The 19,665-nt window shown below is 36.9% G+C and overlaps 1 protein-coding gene across 1 annotated transcript in view; it reads left to right on the forward strand.

Annotated features, from left to right (window-relative positions):
• CUNH8orf34 (chromosome unknown C8orf34 homolog) overlaps window positions 1-19,665 on the forward strand; it is a 347,290-nt gene that overhangs the window by 81,555 nt on the left and 246,070 nt on the right. Inside the window, exons 3-4 of the mRNA XM_042666515.1 lie at window positions 1,588-1,719; window positions 7,767-7,895. Coding sequence (XP_042522449.1) covers window positions 1,588-1,719; window positions 7,767-7,895 — 261 coding nt within the window. The remainder of the gene's footprint in view (window positions 1-1,587; window positions 1,720-7,766; window positions 7,896-19,665) is intronic.

The following is a 19,665-nucleotide window of genomic DNA, read 5'->3' on the forward strand; positions in this document are numbered from 1 at the left end:
TGTTTTCCTAACTCCAATATTGCACTATGCAGTAAATTTAACTTTAGGGACACTTAGACTCTGAACATGGGAGAGGAAAAACCTTCCAATCTTCATATTCCCACAAACAGTGGTGAGATAATCAGATAGACTTGCTTGACCATGCCTTTTCTACACATGGTTTTGTTTGCCATTCAATTGCAGACCCAAATCTTTTCAGCTCCTTACCTAATTCTCCTGTTAATCTGACTGTCTAGAGTCCCAAATGCTTTTGAGGGGATGATGCCATCACCTTTCTTCTACTTACAGGCAAGAGCCACCAGCGGCCGGCCAAACGCCTAATACATTGGAAAATATCTAAGATGTCCTTTCGTCTTCAAGTATATCTAGTAATTCAGACACAAGTGTGTTCCTTAATACTATGAAGGAGAAACCTGAAAGCAGCCTCATGTTTATTCCTTTTTAAAAATAAAAAGAAACTCATCTTGGGGGATACTTACAGCTTTTTCCTCTTTACTGTTGATATTCAAAAGTTTGGCAGGGTTGGGGGGTGGCAAATACTGACACCACTTTTTTTTTTTCAGGAAAATCATTTATGCTTAAGTTGAATCTGTTCACTTTTCTTCACTTATCTTCTTTCATGTGGCCTTGGTTTGCCTTTATTTCCTCAGCCTTTGTCTAAGCCTTTGTCTATTTTGTGAAGTGTCTGATTCAATGTTCAATACTATCAATTTTCCTTTTCTGGCTTTGAACACACATTTGAAGGTGACACTGCAGTTTAGTTTTCTATCAGTACTTCGTTGTCTCTTAAAATTTTCTGTGTGCACTTACATTTGAATCATAGGTTACTCAGAGTATCACCTCCCTAATTTCTTAGAGTTCGTTTTCTTTTATTTTTATTGAGATGACCAAACATTTGTCTCGTGGCATCTAATGGTTTAAAAAGTACGAGTTCTGTGTATCTGCATTGTATTCTTGTTTTTTATATTGTGTTTTCCCCTATTTGTTCACATTTAAATATGACGTGTTTTATCTAGTTTTAGGATTGTCAATAGATAATGTAGATAGTCATTTTTCTCCCTCACCATATAGCCGAAAACTATTTTGGTTATTTTTCTCTCAAAATTTTAGAGGTGAAATCTGATTTCTGTTGAAAATTTCTATTTCTGTCATATCCTATGGATCTTGGCTAACCTGTCTTGCACCTCTTTTTTAATATATATTTTTTATTGTAAAGATATGGTACAAAGGGGTTATAGTTACATGGGTAAGGTAATGAGTACATTTCCTATGGAGCATTGTTACCCCCTCCTTTGTTTTCCCTTATCATCCCTTCCCTTCCTACCTCCCCAACTCCTCCCCCAACCCTTTTGACCAACTAGATAGGAATGATAGCCTTGCTAGATTATTTAATTAATGTGATTTTTATTCTTGTCAAAAGTAACAAGAAGGAAGGAATGTAGATATTTATAATCCAAATGTCTCATTTCTCCATGACTTCTTTTTAGTAGTATCCTCCCTCCTCTTTAAATTATGAAATGATGCCTATTGTAATTAGGATTCTCTCATCCTTATTACTGTGTTGTTGTGTGTATTTTGTCTGAACAGAAACTAAAGGAACAAGGAGAGACTTCAGAAGCTATGATAAACCTTGGCAGTTAAATGCAAAAAAGCCTAAAAAGTCGAAAAGTGACCTTGCAGTGTCCAGTATTTCTCCCCCATCACCAGACTCCAAGTCATGTAAGTTTATTCTCGTTGTTATTTAGATTTTGTAAGTATGCTGCCCAGAAAATAAAGAAAAGGTTGTAATTGAAGCTAAACTTTTCATCTGATATTTCTGGCCATTAATGCTAATGAAGTCTACTTTTATTTTAGTCTTAACATTGAACTTTAAATGTACATGTGTGCATATTAATAGGGGTATATGTATATATATCAGTTATTCTTTTGACTGTGCTCATGAAGTATTTTTCTTGCCTCTCATGTGGTATTATACTACGTTCAAAGCATAAATAAATGTACATGTACTAACGTACAAATAAGCAAATTAAATCTTTATAGAAGGGAAGGAGATTTGCAAGCATTAAAAAACCATAATTTCACTTAAGATCTCTTTGAAGGCTTATTCACTGTGTAACAAAAGTCCCTATATTCATTCTCTCCTTCCTCCACCCTAAGTGTTTCTTCTTTCTTAGTATGGGGTGGGGAGTTCTCCTTTCCCACAGCCTTGTAGAATTACTGGGTTTCTCCAAGTCTCTCCTAGCTTCACATGTATGGAAATATGTAAAATAATTCAGGTGCCTATAATAATTATCAGTTATTCATGGAAGGCATGAAAAATTTAAAGCTTTACTTCTTCATCAAGTCCTTATACTTATTATACAGTAAGATGTTTCATTTTAATTTCCACAGAGAAAGGACTAGATTGGCAGTTTTTATTTTTGTTTGAAAATGTTTGAAAAAATCACTATGTGCTAACTGGAATCTGAATCTGGGTCATCTAAAGAGGCTTAAATTAACTCTGCATTTCATTTACATAATGGTTCTCAAAAATATTGCATCCATCACACCAAGTTATTGTGAAGATTATATGAAATATTGTGAACTTCAAATGTTCTTAGTAGATTATAATTGCAATTAAATTGTCCTGCTTACTAGTTCAGCATATAAAATTAAGTTCTGGCACTTTTTAAAAATATGTAAGTTTAAAATTTGCATGTCTTATTTACAAGATAACCAAAAATATCCGCACCGTGGCAGATTCAACCATAAAGTGGGACACGGGTGGGGGAGTGGAGGGAATATGAATGAAGAGAGAAATTAAAAGTGAAATGAATCATGTCTCAATATCTTTCCTTTATAGAGTAATCTCTGTCTATCTGCTATCTCTGTCTATCAGTCTCATTTCCAAAGGATAAGTCCATGCCCCAGGTCATTCCTAATTAATACAGTTGGCTCTGGGTTCTACTGTGTACCATTGATGCCCACTCATTCTGTAGGCTCCTATCTCTTTCTAAGATGCTGCCTACAGACAGGGTATTGCTAGTAGTTTTTCATCTGTTTATATCCTTTTTTGTCAGGTAATCTCCTCCCAAAGTGTTAGTAATATGCTTTTAGTGGGAAAACAAAGACAAACTACAGGGATCCTTCCTCCCTTCCTTCCTTTCTTTCTTTCTCCCTCCCTCCCTCCCTCCCTCACTTCCTTGCTTCCTTGCTTCTTTCCTTCCTTCCTTCCATCCTTCGTTCCTTCCTTCGTTCCTTCCTTCCTTCCTTCCTTCCTTGCTTCCTTCCTTCCTTCCTTCCTTCCTTCCTTCCTTCCTTCCTTCCTTCCTTCCTTCCTTCCTTCCTTCCTTCCTTTCTCTCTCTCTCTCTCTCTCTCTCTTTTCTTTGATACTAGAGTTTAAATTTAGGCCTTGTGCTTTCTAGGCCTACCTAACACTTGAGCCATGCTCCCAGCCCCCAAATAACATAGTGTCATGTGTATCATATGTAGAGATAATATATAACAAAAAGAATGGCAGGGGTTTAGGGTTATTCACTGAAAACATTTTCAAAAGTATTCAATTTTTTTTGTGAAGTGGTGGAATATTTTTTGAGTATAGACTCTGATAGGTTAAAAACAAATATTGTAATATCTAATCTCTAAATTTAGCACAAATGTTTAAAAATACTTTAGCCATACAAATATTAAAGTATATTATGAAATTATTTATCCAACAAAACAAAATAAGGCAGAAAAAAGCTGAAAAAAGAACAGACTGTAAAAATAGAATGAGCCACTAGAATGAGATGCAAATGAGCCAAATTTTCCAACTATAAAACAAATATTATCAGGTAGAGTAAAAACAGTGACTATATGTATCTACTATATATAGTATATATATATATATATATATATGGATATATATATATATAAAGACACTTTTAAATAGGTTAAAAACAATTTGAAAACTAAGCATAAAGAAGTTTATATGATTAAAGTGTGATTAGACCAAGAATAATTCAAGGTGAAGGTACTACCAAACAATGAGTCACAAAAGTTATTGAATCAAGAAAACAATAATACTAAAGAACTATCATTGGAGGGCATGGTAATAATAAATAACTATATAATAATTATCCCTGTATAATATACAATAGGCTGTTATGTGACATAGCAATCTCATTTGGAAGAATGGTGATAGTCATCTACAAAGTCCTCTGATTGTTTTCTATACTGGAATAGGCTTTGGCATTGTGGTCTCAAACTCTACCTCCTGTCCCATGGGTCATACTACATTCATATACTGTTCTATTGTTTTCCCTTTTTCTTGAGGTTAATCTTATGAAATGTGCTTAAATTGTAACCCTGAGTTTTATTTTTTTTTAATTTTTTTATTTTTTGTCGGTTGTGGGGCTTGAACTCTGGGCCTGGGCGCTGTCCCTCAGCTCTTCAGCTCAAGGCGAGAGCTCTACCACTTGAGCTACAGCGCCACTTCCAACCCTGAGTTTTAAAACTAAGTATGACCTAGATTTTCAGTCTGTTGGGTAACTAGAGAGATGGTTGTGCTCAGAAGGGTGTATATAGGATGGTTGACCTAAGTCTTTATTATGTCTCAAGGCAACATTTGAAATCATCGTATATAATTGGTGAGACCATAGTCATCCTGTGGTCTAGGTTGTTCTTGTTTGCTTCCCATGACAAGTCATGCACTATATATGTATTGAATTATCACAACCTATAAAAACAGAATGAATTAGGTCTTCAGTATAGTACTGGGGAATGAACTTGTTAAGTAAAACGCAATCACATCAGCCATCCTCTTAGTACCTTTGGCTTTGGATCATTTTCCAGATAGTGCTTTCCATCTTGTGCTTTTTCCCAGGCTGGTTTTGAACTATGGTCCTCCTAGATAGCTACCTCCTAAATAGCTGTGATTGCAGGTCTGTGCCACCACACTCAATCTTACAAAAAGAAATTGACCTTCATTTTTCTCAAAAAGGGTTTTGAGGAAAAGTTCCTGTGTATTTGATCAGTTCTGTGTTTTGCTTCCTAAAATCTTCCCCAAATGCAATCACTTAAAAATACATTTTGCAATTGACAGGCTGGTTCCTCCACTGGTCATGCTTGGACTTGCCTGTGTTGATGTAGTTTGGGGGTCTTGTCTGCAAACACTAGCTTTGGCAAGGATGGTTATGTTGTATAGTTATCTTAGAGATATTGACTGGGACTGTTTTTTTAAATATTCTTTTATTTTGAGAATTAGAAAAGAAAGCGAGGAGACTTTTGATAGTACATAGTAGGAAATTAGAAAATGAAGTGATGCAGATTAGAGAATTTTTTTCTTTTTGAAAATATTTTCTATGTATAATCTATGCGGGTGATTTACTATAAAATGGGTTTACACTGTAGCGTTTTGAAGCAAGTGGATCTTTACAGATGGATACAGACATAGTTCCATGGAATTAAACTTACCTTCAACTTAGACTTTTCAGTAGTTGGATGTTGTGGCATAATATAACTGTGTTATAAATTAGTGACCATTCCTTAGGTCAAGGATGTTTAGATGATTTCTAGGGTTATGCCACCACAAACTACTTACTAAAATAAACAAGTACAAATCATGCCCTTTGTGTCAAAATGAACAATTTTATACAGGGATAGGTATTTTCATTTTACTTATTACTTACATATGTAAGATTGATGGGTAATTGGGTTCTTGTGTATTTTTGTAACTGATATAATCCGATCACTTTTTATAAAAGCTGACAGAATGTTATATCTCAACAGTCTGAAACTATTTCCTATAACCTTACCATATAAATGTGTGTGTGTGCACGCGCGTGCCCGTGTACCAGTTCTTTGACTTGATCTAAGGAACTTGTACTAGATCAGTTTTCTTGCTCGCTCATGTACCAGTTCTTTGACTTGATCTAAGGAACTTGTACTAGATCAGTTTTCTTGCTCACAATTTGCACTCCATCACTTGACTCATCCCGCCAGCCCATTATTTGCTGGTTAATTGGAGATGGAGTTTTGCAGACATTTCTGCCTAGACTGTCTTCAACCCATGATCCTGCAAATCTCAGCTTCCTGAGTAGCTAGAATTACAGGCATGAGTTATTGGCACCCAGTTCCATATAAACATTTCAAGAAATTAGTTTATTTGATTTTTGACAAAACAAAATGCACATTATATTAAAAATAAAGTAACACTATCAGACAATACTGTCCTCTTTTCTCTCCAACTCTGTAATCAACATTGAGTTATTTTCAACTCTACTAGGTGTTTGTTTGGAGTCAGAAGTTGATATTGGTGAACACACAAAGTACTAATAGTGCTTACTTTTCAATTTGTGCATCACTCCTCAACTTCCTTCATATTTTCTGGCTTATATATTAATCCCTATCACATCATGAGAGTATATTAATGCAGTTACTTCAAATGTTGGTTAAATTTATCCTTCACATTGATTGACTAGAATAATTCATTTGTTTAACCATTAAGCCATTCAGTGTCCAGCTGTTATATCATCTAGAATTAAGAATGCTTTTTTCATTGTTTGCTGTCTTCTATGCAGCCGTCACTAATGCTTCCATCAAATCCTACCCCAAAAATTAATCCTTCTCAACATGATCAAACACATCAAGTATTTTGCTATCTACTGTTATTTTGCATTTTACTTTTATTTCATTCAGGAAAATTTTATGGACCTCTCTCTTTGTCCCTTCCCTCTTCTTACTCTGTTCTTGACTACTTGGCTTCTAGACTTGGCTTCTTGACTACTTGGCTTCCTGTTTCTTGAGATGATCCTTCATTTGAGAAATCACTTTTTCTTTTCTTTTTGGAAACATCACCTATTTATGGCATTCAATTCTTGAAAATTTTTTGTTGAACTAGCTCATTTTGCTGGAGTATCTTCTTTAGAAACTTTCTAGGAAAAAAGACTCCTGAGATAAATTCTTTAAGTATCTTGACTAGTTTCTTGGGTGGTATATGGTTATAAGTAATCTTATGTTTTCTATCACGAGTATTGCTGATATTAATTTGTTTGGTTTTTTGTCCATGACTGCTTTTATAATCTTTAACTTTTAAGACAATAAGCTTTGAATTGTGATGAATACTTGATAATCTTTCTAAATCTAGAGAACACTTAGCTTCTTATATCTTTATTGCTTTAACATTGTTCTCTAGGGCTGATGCTTTACTATTCAAATAACATCCTTAGCATCTCTCTCTTCTGGGACTCAGGGACATAGTTTTCATTTTTTCTATAATACCAAATTCACTCATGAATCATTTTCCATCTTCAAACAACAACAAAAACAACAACAAAAAATCTCTCACTTTATAATGTCTTTTCTCTTTGTTCAACCAATTATTTGAGAGGAAAAAATAAGTTTTGGGGGAATTTGGAAGAACTGAGAGATAATGCATACATTTAGTCTCTTTTTGTTTTTAGAAGACATAGATGTTTCTACAATTTTGCTAATTGTTCATAAATTCAGGAATTATTTTTAAGCTGATAACATTGCACAGTAAGTTTTTCTGCATGTTTTATCCTGTCACAGAAATGATTCATTCCAAATCAATTTCTGAATTTCTCTTTTTTTCCATAAATGCATCCATACTTCCCTTCACTCATTCAGTTAAAACATTCTCTTTACACTCAACTTCAAATCTTCTCTTCTGTTTGCTGAAGTAAACCATTTTTTATTCTTGCACATTGATCTTCACATATGATGAATAGTGAGTTGGTATCATTATGCAGTATACTTATGAAATAACCATTTTTTTTAAACATAGTGCCAAGGTCAGTAGAGCATCCTAAGTGGAACTGGCGGACTAAACCAGAAAGCTGTGATTTTGATGAATTGAACCACATCCTTCAAGAGAGCAAGAAGCTGGGGAAAGCCCTTGAGAATCTCTCTCGAAGTAAGTTCATTTTCCTGATTATAATTGAAATTCTTTACCAGTATTAAAAAGAGAAACATTCATTACTATTGGCAATAAGTCGTTTCCAGCATCCTCATTAACATTCTGCGGAAGGCTGAGGAATTCTAAAAGTGTGAGACTGGAAATGAGGGTTGAGCCTACCTATTTCACAGCTTTGTGGGCAGACTGATTATACAGTGTAGGAGAATTGTAGCGCTCTTTGAAGTTGTTTGACTCCGTCCTCTGTGCATAGTTTCTGTCTTCTGGTTCAAATGCATACCTGAGGGTCTCTTTGTTTATTCTTCCCTTTTGAAAAGCATTGATTTTATGACTTGCTAATTAATAAAACAGACTTTTTATCTTTGTGAGTTTTGAAAGTCTCTATGCCTTCAAAGAAAGAATCTAGATCATACTCTTCTTAGAGTTCTTTCGGAGTCTAGCACAATGCTTTGGTATAGTTTTTCACAAAACAATGTCTGTAACTTGAGGGCCTGAAAAGTTGTTCAGTGCCATCTAAAAGGTAAATGGCTTCAGGTGGCTCATTCAGGCTATGAGCCTTTTTCTTTTATCTTCAAACTTGGAACATATGACTGTGCTTCCTTCTAGTAGGTGTGCTAGTATAAAACATTATACATGCAAATGCAAACTCCTAAATAACTGCTTTTAATCATGAAAGCAGATGAGCAAACAACTCTTTTAGTTTGAAAATGGCAGTTTATATGTGTATACATGCATCTATCCATTACAATTTGATAGTGAGTTCAAAGCATTTCTGTCTTCCTGTGATTTGTTAGGCATTTACCCATTTAAGAATTAGACATCTTTAGAAGAAAATTAATATCATGGTCTCATTTCAGTTACCTTTTGATGCCATAAGATACTTCAGATCCTGACATAGATTTCTATTTTAGTTAGCATAGTTTTGCTAATTTCAGGATTATCAAAGCATTGTCCTTTGTTATATTTGAGACAAGTTTTACAAATACATATGTATGTATATTATGATTATACATATCGTATTTTATAGACATATGCATCTCTTATGCTATATAATTTTACATATTTTTCAAACCTCTTCACTCAAAAGTATAGCTTTTTGATTTTTAGGCTTTTGTGGAATGAAATCCTTCAGACATTAATATGCCCTGAAATAGGATCTTATAAATTTGTATCCGTGGAAACCCTGTGGATGAGATTTAGAAAAGCCTTGCTGTTGGTTAGATTTACTTTTGGAGAAAAAATAATAAGTGAGTTTTCAGATTAGTCCTATATCGAGCTCATGAAAAACTTGATCCTATTAACATGATAAAGATACACATTAATATTTCTAAATCTTCCCTTTGAGGCACAACCTGTTGCTCTTTAAGCTTACAATTCATCCAGTAACTTGAGCCAGAAGAAGGGTGGTTGAAGAATGTGCCTGACCCTTATACAAATCTATATTTTGTATATATTTAAATGCTATATTTAATGAGTCAACGTTTTTTAGAATATGACAGCAGACTTACAAATATGTGTGATACTGTTATTAATTTATAAGACACTTGCCCATCCCTAAAACTTTTATAAAGAGATATCACCATCTTTCAATTATGTGCTTACTCAGATTATAATAAAAGGGGTCAGAATTCAAAGTAGATATTTCTGGAAACCCTAGGCATGGAATAATAGGTTTTCTTCTTAGTCCATTCCCATAGAATAACTGGCTTGTAAGCAATATTTCTCACATTTCTAGATGCTGGGAATTCTAAGATCAAGGCCCTGGCAGATTTGGCATTTGTCAAGGGCCAGTAGTTCTCTTTATTTGGAGAATATAAGAGAATGGGCAAGCCAACTCTCTGGGGCCTCTTCTTATGGGCAGTAATCATAGTCACAAGGGAGGTACCCTTCAATACCTAATTACCTCCCTGACTACAGATCTTAACACTATCACATTGAGGATTCTGTTTTAATGTTTTTGGGGTCAGAGACTTTTAGAACATGGTACAGGTGGAGTCTCACAAATAAGTCCTGTGATCAGAAGCCCATAAGTACCTTTCCAAACAAAGTCATACTTTCTTTGAGTGATTTAATTTTCAATACCTGAGTTTTAGTGTTGGATCTTTGTCTTGGGTCCAACACATTTATGACCACATTATCAGTAGGTTTATTGTGGACAGTGTAAATTAATGTATACATATAGCCTTACTATTTATTGGTGTTTACTTAGCAATTTAGTTAGTCAAAATTTAGCTATGTTAGCACCAACTTCCATTTTCCTTCATCCTGAACCAGATGTAGTTCATTCTTGTCTGCACTTATTTGACCTTTATAATAGTTTCAGTTTGTAAGCTCTTTCTCTAATAGCAATTTTATTGCTTATTATTCTATCTAGGAGGAAGAAATATAATATGAAATTTTCTTTCAGATGTGATCAAAAGAAAATGTCCTAATTCTTGATACCATGGACTTTCTCCCCAGTGTTAAAGCCATTGATGAGAAAGAGTATTTATAGTGATCTCATAAGTTTAGTAGCATCTTTAGTGACAATTCTTTCTTTTCTTTACCTTGGTTATTAAACAATTTTACATAGTGCAGAAGTAGTCTTGAGCTTGGTAGAAAATAATTATCTATATTCCTTAAAATGATAGAAAAGACAGAAAAGTCTCAGATGTGAAGCTATCAGTTTATAAATAAATATTAAATGTAGAACACACACACACACCACAGTTTTGTTTGTTTTTTCTAAATGTCTAACCATGTGGCCCAGAATGGCATTGAACTCAAGATTCTCCTACTTCAGCCTCCTAAGTGCTGGGATGCATCATTGTACCCAGTTTACACAGGGCTTGGAAATAATAGTCACTCAGAAGTGTCATCATTCAAGTTTTCAAGCAAGAGTTTTGTGTCACTAATAACTGTATTATGTACTTTTTCTGGCTTTTCACAAAATTCTCAACATAATGTTCTCTTAAGTCAGTTATTTAAACTGACAGAATTCATGGATGACTCTTGTGACCATCACATGTCAGAATGGCTTACAGAGCCTCGTCAGGCTGCACAACATGCAGTGTTGGGCATAGGAGGCCTTAAATGTCTGGATGTGTCCCATTGTAGCCCTTCTGAGCTTTCTTCCAGCATTGCTTCGCTCCTCTTAGGATCCTGGGACTTACCATATGCATCTCTTCAGTTGTATGTCTCCATCAGACTTTCAACTAGAAAAGACAGCATTGTTGAATAGGGAAGTTGTGAAGATTTAAGACCTTCATGTTCCAAAATTGTGTCTTTCAGTGGCCATGACTGATGGTGTCCTGTTAGGTTCATGTTATCAGGAGCGTTCATCACATTATTGCTAATATTAGCCTTAATCAGTGGGTTAAGATGCTATCTGTCGTGATTCTCTATTTCAAAGCTAATATTCTTCCCTTGGTTAATAATAAATATCGTGGGATAAAATCTTTGAGACTATGATAGCATCCTCTTTCTTTGCAAACTTTCGCCAACTAAGGTTAACGTTTTTCCTGCAGCACTTATCTCCTGTGGTGTCCAATGAGATGTTCTAATTTTCAACTTCCTTCTGAATTTATATGTTGAAATTCTTTAATTTAATAAGAGAAAAGAAAAATTTTAATCATTATTATAAGGTCTACTTGCCTTTGCTTTGTGACTGGTTGAATATCTGTTGAATACTGAGGTATGATGTAGACAGGTGTGGACAGGGTTGTAAGTATCACTGTAGGAAGAATTCCGTGTTACTTATCAGTGGATGTGGTTCAAGAAGACTAAAATATATACTCAAAGTCAATAGCCACTGATTTTTCTTGGCTTTCACTGTGTTGAATTTGCCAGATTAAATTTATTCAATAGTTTCTTGAAGAAATAATATCTGAAAGGGACAAACATGTTAGGAGACTCTGTTAATGCTTTTTTCTGCCCACATTTTTAGTAATTCCATTTTCTATCTGTATTCTGAAGTTAAGCAAGGAATTGAACCCAGGGCTTCATGCATGCTAGGCAAGCACTCTACCATTATGCCACATTCCCAGTCCAATAGATGTATTTTATATAATTGATTAATCATCATAAGAAACTTCAAGAATGAAAGCAAATGGTGCACTTTTATTAGACATTTCTTTGGGGTTTTAAACCCTTTCCTGTTAAACAATATCTCGTACTTAACTGTGCTTTAGTTTCTCCCCCTCTCACTCTCTTCCTGCCCCCCATCTTTCACACACACACTTATTTGAACTTGTAGTCAAAGTGAACTGTATCAGTATTAGATACACATTTTTAAAGTGTTGAATTTTGAATACTGTGTGTAGTCTATGTTATCTCTTTTACCAACACTTGAGTTAAACCGCCCAAGGAAGATATCAGTACTGTGGTGGAGAGAGCAGTGCATAGAGCCATGACCTGGGCTTTGCTCTGACATACCCAAGCTTCCAGTTTTGAATGTAATATTTAGACTCACTCATCATTTTCTTAGTCCTGTGAAAGGAAAGCTTTTACATTAGATTAATATAAAATGTCTTTTCATTTTTTGCAAGCACTTATTTTAACGTTGAGTAATTTGTATTCCAGAGCCATATTTCAGTATTGGATAATTAGCATTCCAAAGTTAGAGATTGTGGTTGAATATATTTGCATTCTTTCTGACTTTTTCTTCTTCTTATGTTGGAATCTTCTGGCTGTCTCCTGTAGATGGGTTAGTCCCTTATTCCTTCATTGTTTCCCCCTCCCTCTCTCTGGCTTATATTATGAATAACTTAATATTCTCATGGCTGTGACAGAGGTTGAGGGGCTACATCTGGTAACAGAATTCTGAGGCAGAGCAAAGCATCATATTGCCAGAATCTAAGTGTCTGAGCAACCCAACCAAACCCCTTCACATATTAATCAGGTGAACAGATTAATCTGTTATTGAGGGAAGAGCTCCAATCACCTCTTAAAGGTCTCACCTGAGTTATATACCTTTAACAGCTTCTATGGGAGATTCAGTCTGAATGCCAGTTTTGTAAGTAACACTCTATATTCCAACCATTCTCCTACTTCTGCTTTCCAGTCCTCTGCCCAGACTAAACTGTGGAACAGTCTTACCAGCATCCTTATTTGACCTTATTTCCATTATTTTTTCATCATCTCCTCCTTGCAAAAATGCTGCAGTCATCATCTCTTCTTCCCCAGGCTGAAAGCCTCTGGGGGAAAAAATGAGAGACATCAAAGCCTAGCACTGCATTGATACTTCATGGTTTTCAAAATCTTTACCCATTCTGTGTCAGTCCCTTTTCCTCTCTGCAACTGTTTGTTTTTCTTAAAACCCACACAAGAATCTGTAGCCCCCATTTAATCATTTAATCTGTTTAAACTGGTAGCTTGCCTCTATCGCTACAGAAAGACTTAGCTGATTGAATGGAATTTTGGTTCATCTTCTGCTTTCCCTTCCTCTACAGCTAAGTACATCCCACCCACCCTTCCCTTCTCCCTCCATTCTTAAAGAAGGCATTTGTCTCACTCAAAGCCACCTCTCCACACCTGGTCTTGATTCCATTTTCTGACAACTCTTGATTCTACTAATCACGTTATATTTCTTTTGTTATTTGTGACTTTTAAATTTCATCTCCAGCAAGGATTAATTATGTGATCTTGAGAATCCTTTCTAACTACTCTGGGTCATGGGTATTTTTACTGTAGAATTACAATAATGATGATACTTATTTCTTAGGGGTGTGTGTGTGTGTGTGTGTGTGTGTGTGTGTGTGTGTGTGAATACACCTCTAAGGGGGTTTGAACTCAGTGCTTGAGTACTGCCCCTTAGTTGAGCCATATCTCAACTTCTGGCCTTATAGTGGTCAATTGAAGATAAGGGTTTCAGAGACTTTCTTGTCTCAGCTTCAAACTGTGATCTTCAGATCTCAACCTTGTGAGTAGCTAGTAGCTAGTATGGGCCCACACTGCTCAGGATAGTTTTGTTTTTATTTTTTTCAAATGAGACAGGATACCTAAAATGCTGGGTGCTCCACATATAATCATTACTAATTACATACTTGGTAGTTTTGCTGTACTTCTATCTCCGTTTAATAAATCATCATGAATTTAGTAGCTCAGGAGACACAGGATTCAGGGTGTTGATCAGCAGTAGAGTGCTCGTCTGGCATCCCAGAGGGCCTAGGTTCATTCCCAGAACTGCATTCAAGCACAATAACAAAAAGTCACAAATGATTCCATTACAGTTTCTGTCACTTAGGAATATGGGTATGGTTAGGAGCTTGGGGTCCAGGATGAGGGAATTAAGGTAAGATTTAGGACTGTGACCTTACCTGATGAGCCTGGCCAAATTCTGTCCTAGGAAAGACAGGAGTGAGTTCTCTGTTTTCTCATTGGCCATTGGTGGGCACTGTGCAGGAGTGAGGGGCCATGAGGCCTTTGCCTATTTTCACAGCAGTAGTCTATTTTCTTTTTCAGGGCACAAGGGAGACTATCCCTGAAGTTTACCTTTTAAGTAAAGATATATTTGATTTAGCTGGCTGCTGGTGGCTCATACCTGTAATCCTAGCTACTCAGGAGGCTGGGATCTGAGGATGAAGGTTTGAAGTCAGCCCAAACAGGAAAATCCATAAGATTCTTTCTTCCAGTCAGCCAGAAAAAAAAATAGCCAGGAGTAATACTGTGGCTCAAATAGTAAAGTACTGGGCTTGAGCAAAAAAAAGCTAAGGGACAGTGCCCAGGCCCTGAATTCAAATCCCAGTATTAGCACACAAATAAATTAAAATAAAATAATAAATATCTTTCTGATCTGATCAGAGTCATGAAGGTTAATAGCCTTTGGGTTTACTCAAAGCCTACTGGGTAATATTCTAAACAGTAGAGTGACATTGCTTTACTAATCAGGAATGCCACTCATGTTCAGAGGGAAAGGAGTCTCCAGACATAGGCCTTGAAGTCTGTTAATACTTCTGCCTACCACTGCTGTTATTACCTGCTGTTACCCCATTTATCAGCCTATAACATGCTCCAGCTAAGCCTAGCCAATAGAAACATTGGCCCCATGGATGATTTTGTAGTTTTCAGCAAAAAGAAGCATAATCATAATCAATTCCATGTATTGAAATGATCAATTTCACTTACATGCTATATAAAATAATCATTGAAACATCGTAGTTTTTATATTTTTAGTAGTTGTAAAAGGAGTTGCTTTTCAACAAAGCAGTTTGTGCATACTAAATCTTCCTCTGTGGTGTGAATTGGAATTCACAGCACATCTGAATTTGGATCAGTCACATTTCAAGAGTGTTTGATAGCCACGTGGTGAGTGACTGTATTTGACAGCATAGTTTAACTAATGTTCAAAACAAATGCACTCAAGGTCTTTTCTGGAGCTTGAGTGGACTCTAGGCTCCACCAGGTTCCTTTCTTCCTTTGGTACCCAAAATTTCTAAAAGAATAGTCAGTGCTCACTCTTTCCACTTGCTTATGGTCCTTCTGCTCTTCAGAACAATAATATTACAGTAAGGATTCTTGTATGAAATGCTTCTCACTGTGGCTCCCAATATGTCCCCAATTGCCAAATGAAATTCAACTTCTCTAGTGCTCATAATACAAATTCATCCTGCTGATTATGTTGTCTTTCTTCTCACGTCCTGACTTTGTCCTTTCTGGAAGCTGACACAGATCGTAGATCCTCTTAGGGTGCCCTCCCTCACACTACTATCAGTAGGTATGACCTAGAAGTTTTTCTTTTTTCTGATATTTTAACTATGCTTCATCTTTTGTCTCTATTCTTTTAAGCCCAAGTCATCTACCCTCATCATATAACTATTACCCCATACAACTAACTCAAATGTGCTTATTTCCTACTCAGACACTTTAAGCTTTATAGTAAATGCCTAAAGCACATCTTTACTTGGATATCTTACTGCCATGTTAAAGTCAATATATCATCGTGGATCCACCTCCTTTTCAGGACAGCCTTTCTTCCGCATATGTTATATTTGGTGATGGTGGTGCCATAATTTACTGGACCTGAATAGACTCTCTCTCTCTCTCTCTCTCTCATACACATACACACACAGGCACACACACACATACACTCCCACCCCCCCACCTCCTGCCTTCTTATTGAGTGTGTAAATGACTGGATTGCTATAACCTTGTATTAGGAGAGTCTCCTATCCAAAATCACTGTGGCTTAATGCATTGCAAATCATTTTATTCACCCAGGAAATAGCATGATGTGGTATTTCAGGGATGCAGACTATGTCTGTGCTGTTGTTCTGCCATCTTCACCATGAACCACTCAAGGTTGCTGTAGAAGCAAGACAATAGAGCACCAGGAGGGTGGTGTCTAATGTCTAGTCATGGAGTTGCTGTGCATTATGGCTTTCATGTTCCACAACCAGCTGTAAGGGACTGGGGGGGGGGGAGGGGGCGGAGCGCAGTCCAGCATGTTTCCTGAGGAGAAGTGTGAAAATGGTGAAGGAATGTATTTCCAGTCTTGCTCACACTTGTGCTTTATTTTTCTTTCTCTGGGAAACCCTCTCTGAAGGTGTAGTGAATCTACAATGAAAACCTGATATATGGGGCTGGGAAGGTGGCTCAGTGGTAGAGCGCTTGCCTTGCATGCATGAGGCCTTGGGTTCGATTCCTCAGCACCACATAATCAAAAAGAAAAAATGCTGGAAGTGGCACTGTGGCTCAAGTGGTAGAGTGCTAGCCTTGAGCTGAAGAGCTGAGGGACAGCACCCAGGCCCAGAGTTCAGGCCCCACGACCAGACCCAAAACAAACAAACAAACAAAACCTGATATATTGTTTTAGATATTCAGTAGCTCCATTTAAAATCTGAGTCTGGGTGCCTATGACTGACATCTGTAAATCTAGCTGCTCAGGAGGCTGAGATTGGATGATGGAGGTTCAAAGTCAACCAAGGCTGAAACTTGCATCTCCAATTAACCACCAAAAAGCCAGAATTAGAGCTCAAGTCATAGAGTTCTAGCCTTGGGCAAAAAAGCTAAGGGACATTGCCTAGGCTCTGAATTCAAACCCTCAGCATAGGCACAAAAACAAACAAATCAATAACTAACTAAAAGAAGGCTTTTGAGAAGGCGCTTCATGATTGGGCCGTTTATCACGTATCCAGGGCTATGACTGATTCATGCACTGCACTCACTTGATGTTCTGTTCTGTTGTCACCATGCCCTGAAATTCCATCGCACCTCCTTCCACTGCTTCACAATCCAGGAAGCTGGTTGGACTGTTTTTTACCCTCTTCTCTTTACCCTCTGATCAACTTTGTCCTCCAGTCCTAAATCTTACCATAATTCCCTTCTGCCTGGACCCCAAGCTACTAATCATACCTATATTCCTGTATGACAGAAACTAGAATGTTATCCTTGTCTGGACTGAGTTTACTGCTGCTCTTTTTAAGCTTCTATGTGGTTCATCTGTTCTCTGGACTTTTAAGATTCCCAAGGGCAAGGCTAATTTGCCCTTGGACTCCACACAGGACTGGCTGCAATGACTAGCACAGAATGCAGCCATGTTTTTCTGAAAGAGTGCTACCGCTGCTTCCATTTTTATTTTTCCTGGTCCATCTTCTTCAGGGCTCCTACCACACTCTGTCTTTCTTCATTTCTAATCTGCCTTCTATTTCTTTAAATATGAAGCTTCATTAGAAGAATATATGAGTTTGGGTGTTTGTAGATTTGATTTCAGTTGCCTGGCTCTTTGAATCTGATTGTGGCTTATATTGAAGGAGCGATATTTAAAATGCATAGTTAAGTAGGCCAACAACTAAATTAAATAAAAGCAAAGAACAACAGCTCACTATTTTGTAAAACTGGAGAACAAACCCCTTTGCTAAAGCTGTTCCCAGGATGATGAGGCTCCAGTGTTTCTGAGGTTGATGCTCTTGCTGCATCTGGCAGCTTTCACTGAAGCAAGATAACAATAGGATGAGTACTTGCAGGCCATCCAGACTTTGGCCTTTGGATCTATATTTCAAGGCAAACACTGGCTGGAGTTTTTCCAGGAAAAAGTGCCCAGGAGCAGGAGAACAGAGGGCAGACATTTGCATTTCATGACTGATAATAGCAAGCACAAAAGAAATATTTCCATATTATATATATTATATTCTATCCCTGTACATGTGTTTCATTTTAGAACTTGAGAAAAAGTATTTTAAAGAAGAAAAATGGGTGGGAGTCCATATATTATTATAGCATCGGTTTTCATTTTTTCTAGAAAGGAATGCGATTTCAGAGAAGTAGAATACATACCAGATGAATTTTCTGACTTACCTTTGTGGAATGAATTGCGCTGATTTAGCTTAGAGAATTGGGGAAAGTCTCTACTTTCACTTCATATAGTATGATTCTAGATGAAGCCTATGAAGATAGAAATCTTAGCAAAACCTATAGCTCTTGTTTCCTTGATAAAATACAACTAGAATCTGGGGATCTGAGAACCATGACTTCTTTAGAATGAATAAGAAGGCCCATAGATTGAAAGACATAAATGGAAACCGTCAAGATCAGTTTGCACTATAGTCACATCATGAAATCCACCTCTGACATGCCTGTGGCAGTCATTGTTTCTTAACCTAGAAGAAAAACTGACTTTTTTTCTGTTCTGCAGCAGTCCTAGGGCTTGAACTCAGGACCTAGGTTCTGTCCTAGGTCCTGAGCTTTTTCATTGACGTCTGGCACTCTTGAGCTATACCTCCATTTATGGCTTGTTGGTGGTTAAATGGAGATAAGAGTCTACAGACTTCCCAGCCGGGGTTGGATTTGAACCTCATATTTCAGCCTCCTGAGTAGGGAAGATTACAGGTGTGAGTCATGGAAACCTGATCAAAAAGATTACTATGTATGTGGTGTGTGTGTGTGTGTGTGTGTGTGTGTGTGCCAGTCCTGGGGCTTGAACTCAGAGCTTGGACTGTCTCTGAGCTTCTTTTGCTCAAGCCTAGCATTCTACCACTTGAGGCACAGCTCTACTTCTGGCTTCTTTGGTTGTTTATTGGAGATAAGAGTCTCATCGACTTTCCTTCCCAGGCTTTTTTCAAACTGCAATACTCAGATTCCTGAGTAGCTAATCTGGATTACAGGTGTGAGCTACCAGTGCTCAGCTGAAAAGCTGACTTTTAAAAGACAACTCCTTTCTGCTCTTTCTTTCAGTCAGCTCAGTTCTTCACTTGATCAACAAACAGCACTACAGCAAGCCACTCCTCTTTGGCTGCACTAAAGGACATTTACTCTAAGCTCCCATTTCCATGTTCACAAGGACTATTGCTTCTTCTGCATCATGAGTTCCCATACTCAGACACTGGGCCATCTTTTCTTCTCTTTCCTAGTAATTCCCTACATTTTCATGTGTCTGTTTTCTGTTTACTACAGATCCCTAGTATCTATAACCTTAAAGAAATCCTAAATATAAAGGACGATGGCTTTTCGGAGTGAATGAAATACCTAAAAGTTACTAAGCTTTGCTCAGAGAATTGCTGTGGATATTGTTAGGCTCTGGGAAGAATGTTCTGGCTACTCAGTTTATATGATTCCCACTCAAACTTTGTGCTTCTGTGAAGTGTTTCATTAGAATTCGCAACTACTTTTAATCAGTGGAAGCTTTGATTAAAAATGAAATGAAGAAGTAAAAGATACCCTAGGCAATTTGACAATGATAATAGAAAATTGGAAATGTTATATATAATAGAAGGGAGATTTATTTGGATAATTTCTTAGGAAAAGTCATCAAAGACCTACAAAATTAAGAGTGAGGGAAGGCGTGGGTAGGAGAGAG

Source organism: Dipodomys spectabilis, unplaced genomic scaffold (assembly GCF_019054845.1).
Source record: "Dipodomys spectabilis isolate Male_0828 unplaced genomic scaffold, ASM1905484v1 ptg000015l, whole genome shotgun sequence".
In the NCBI taxonomy this organism is placed as follows: Eukaryota; Metazoa; Chordata; class Mammalia; order Rodentia; family Heteromyidae; genus Dipodomys; species Dipodomys spectabilis.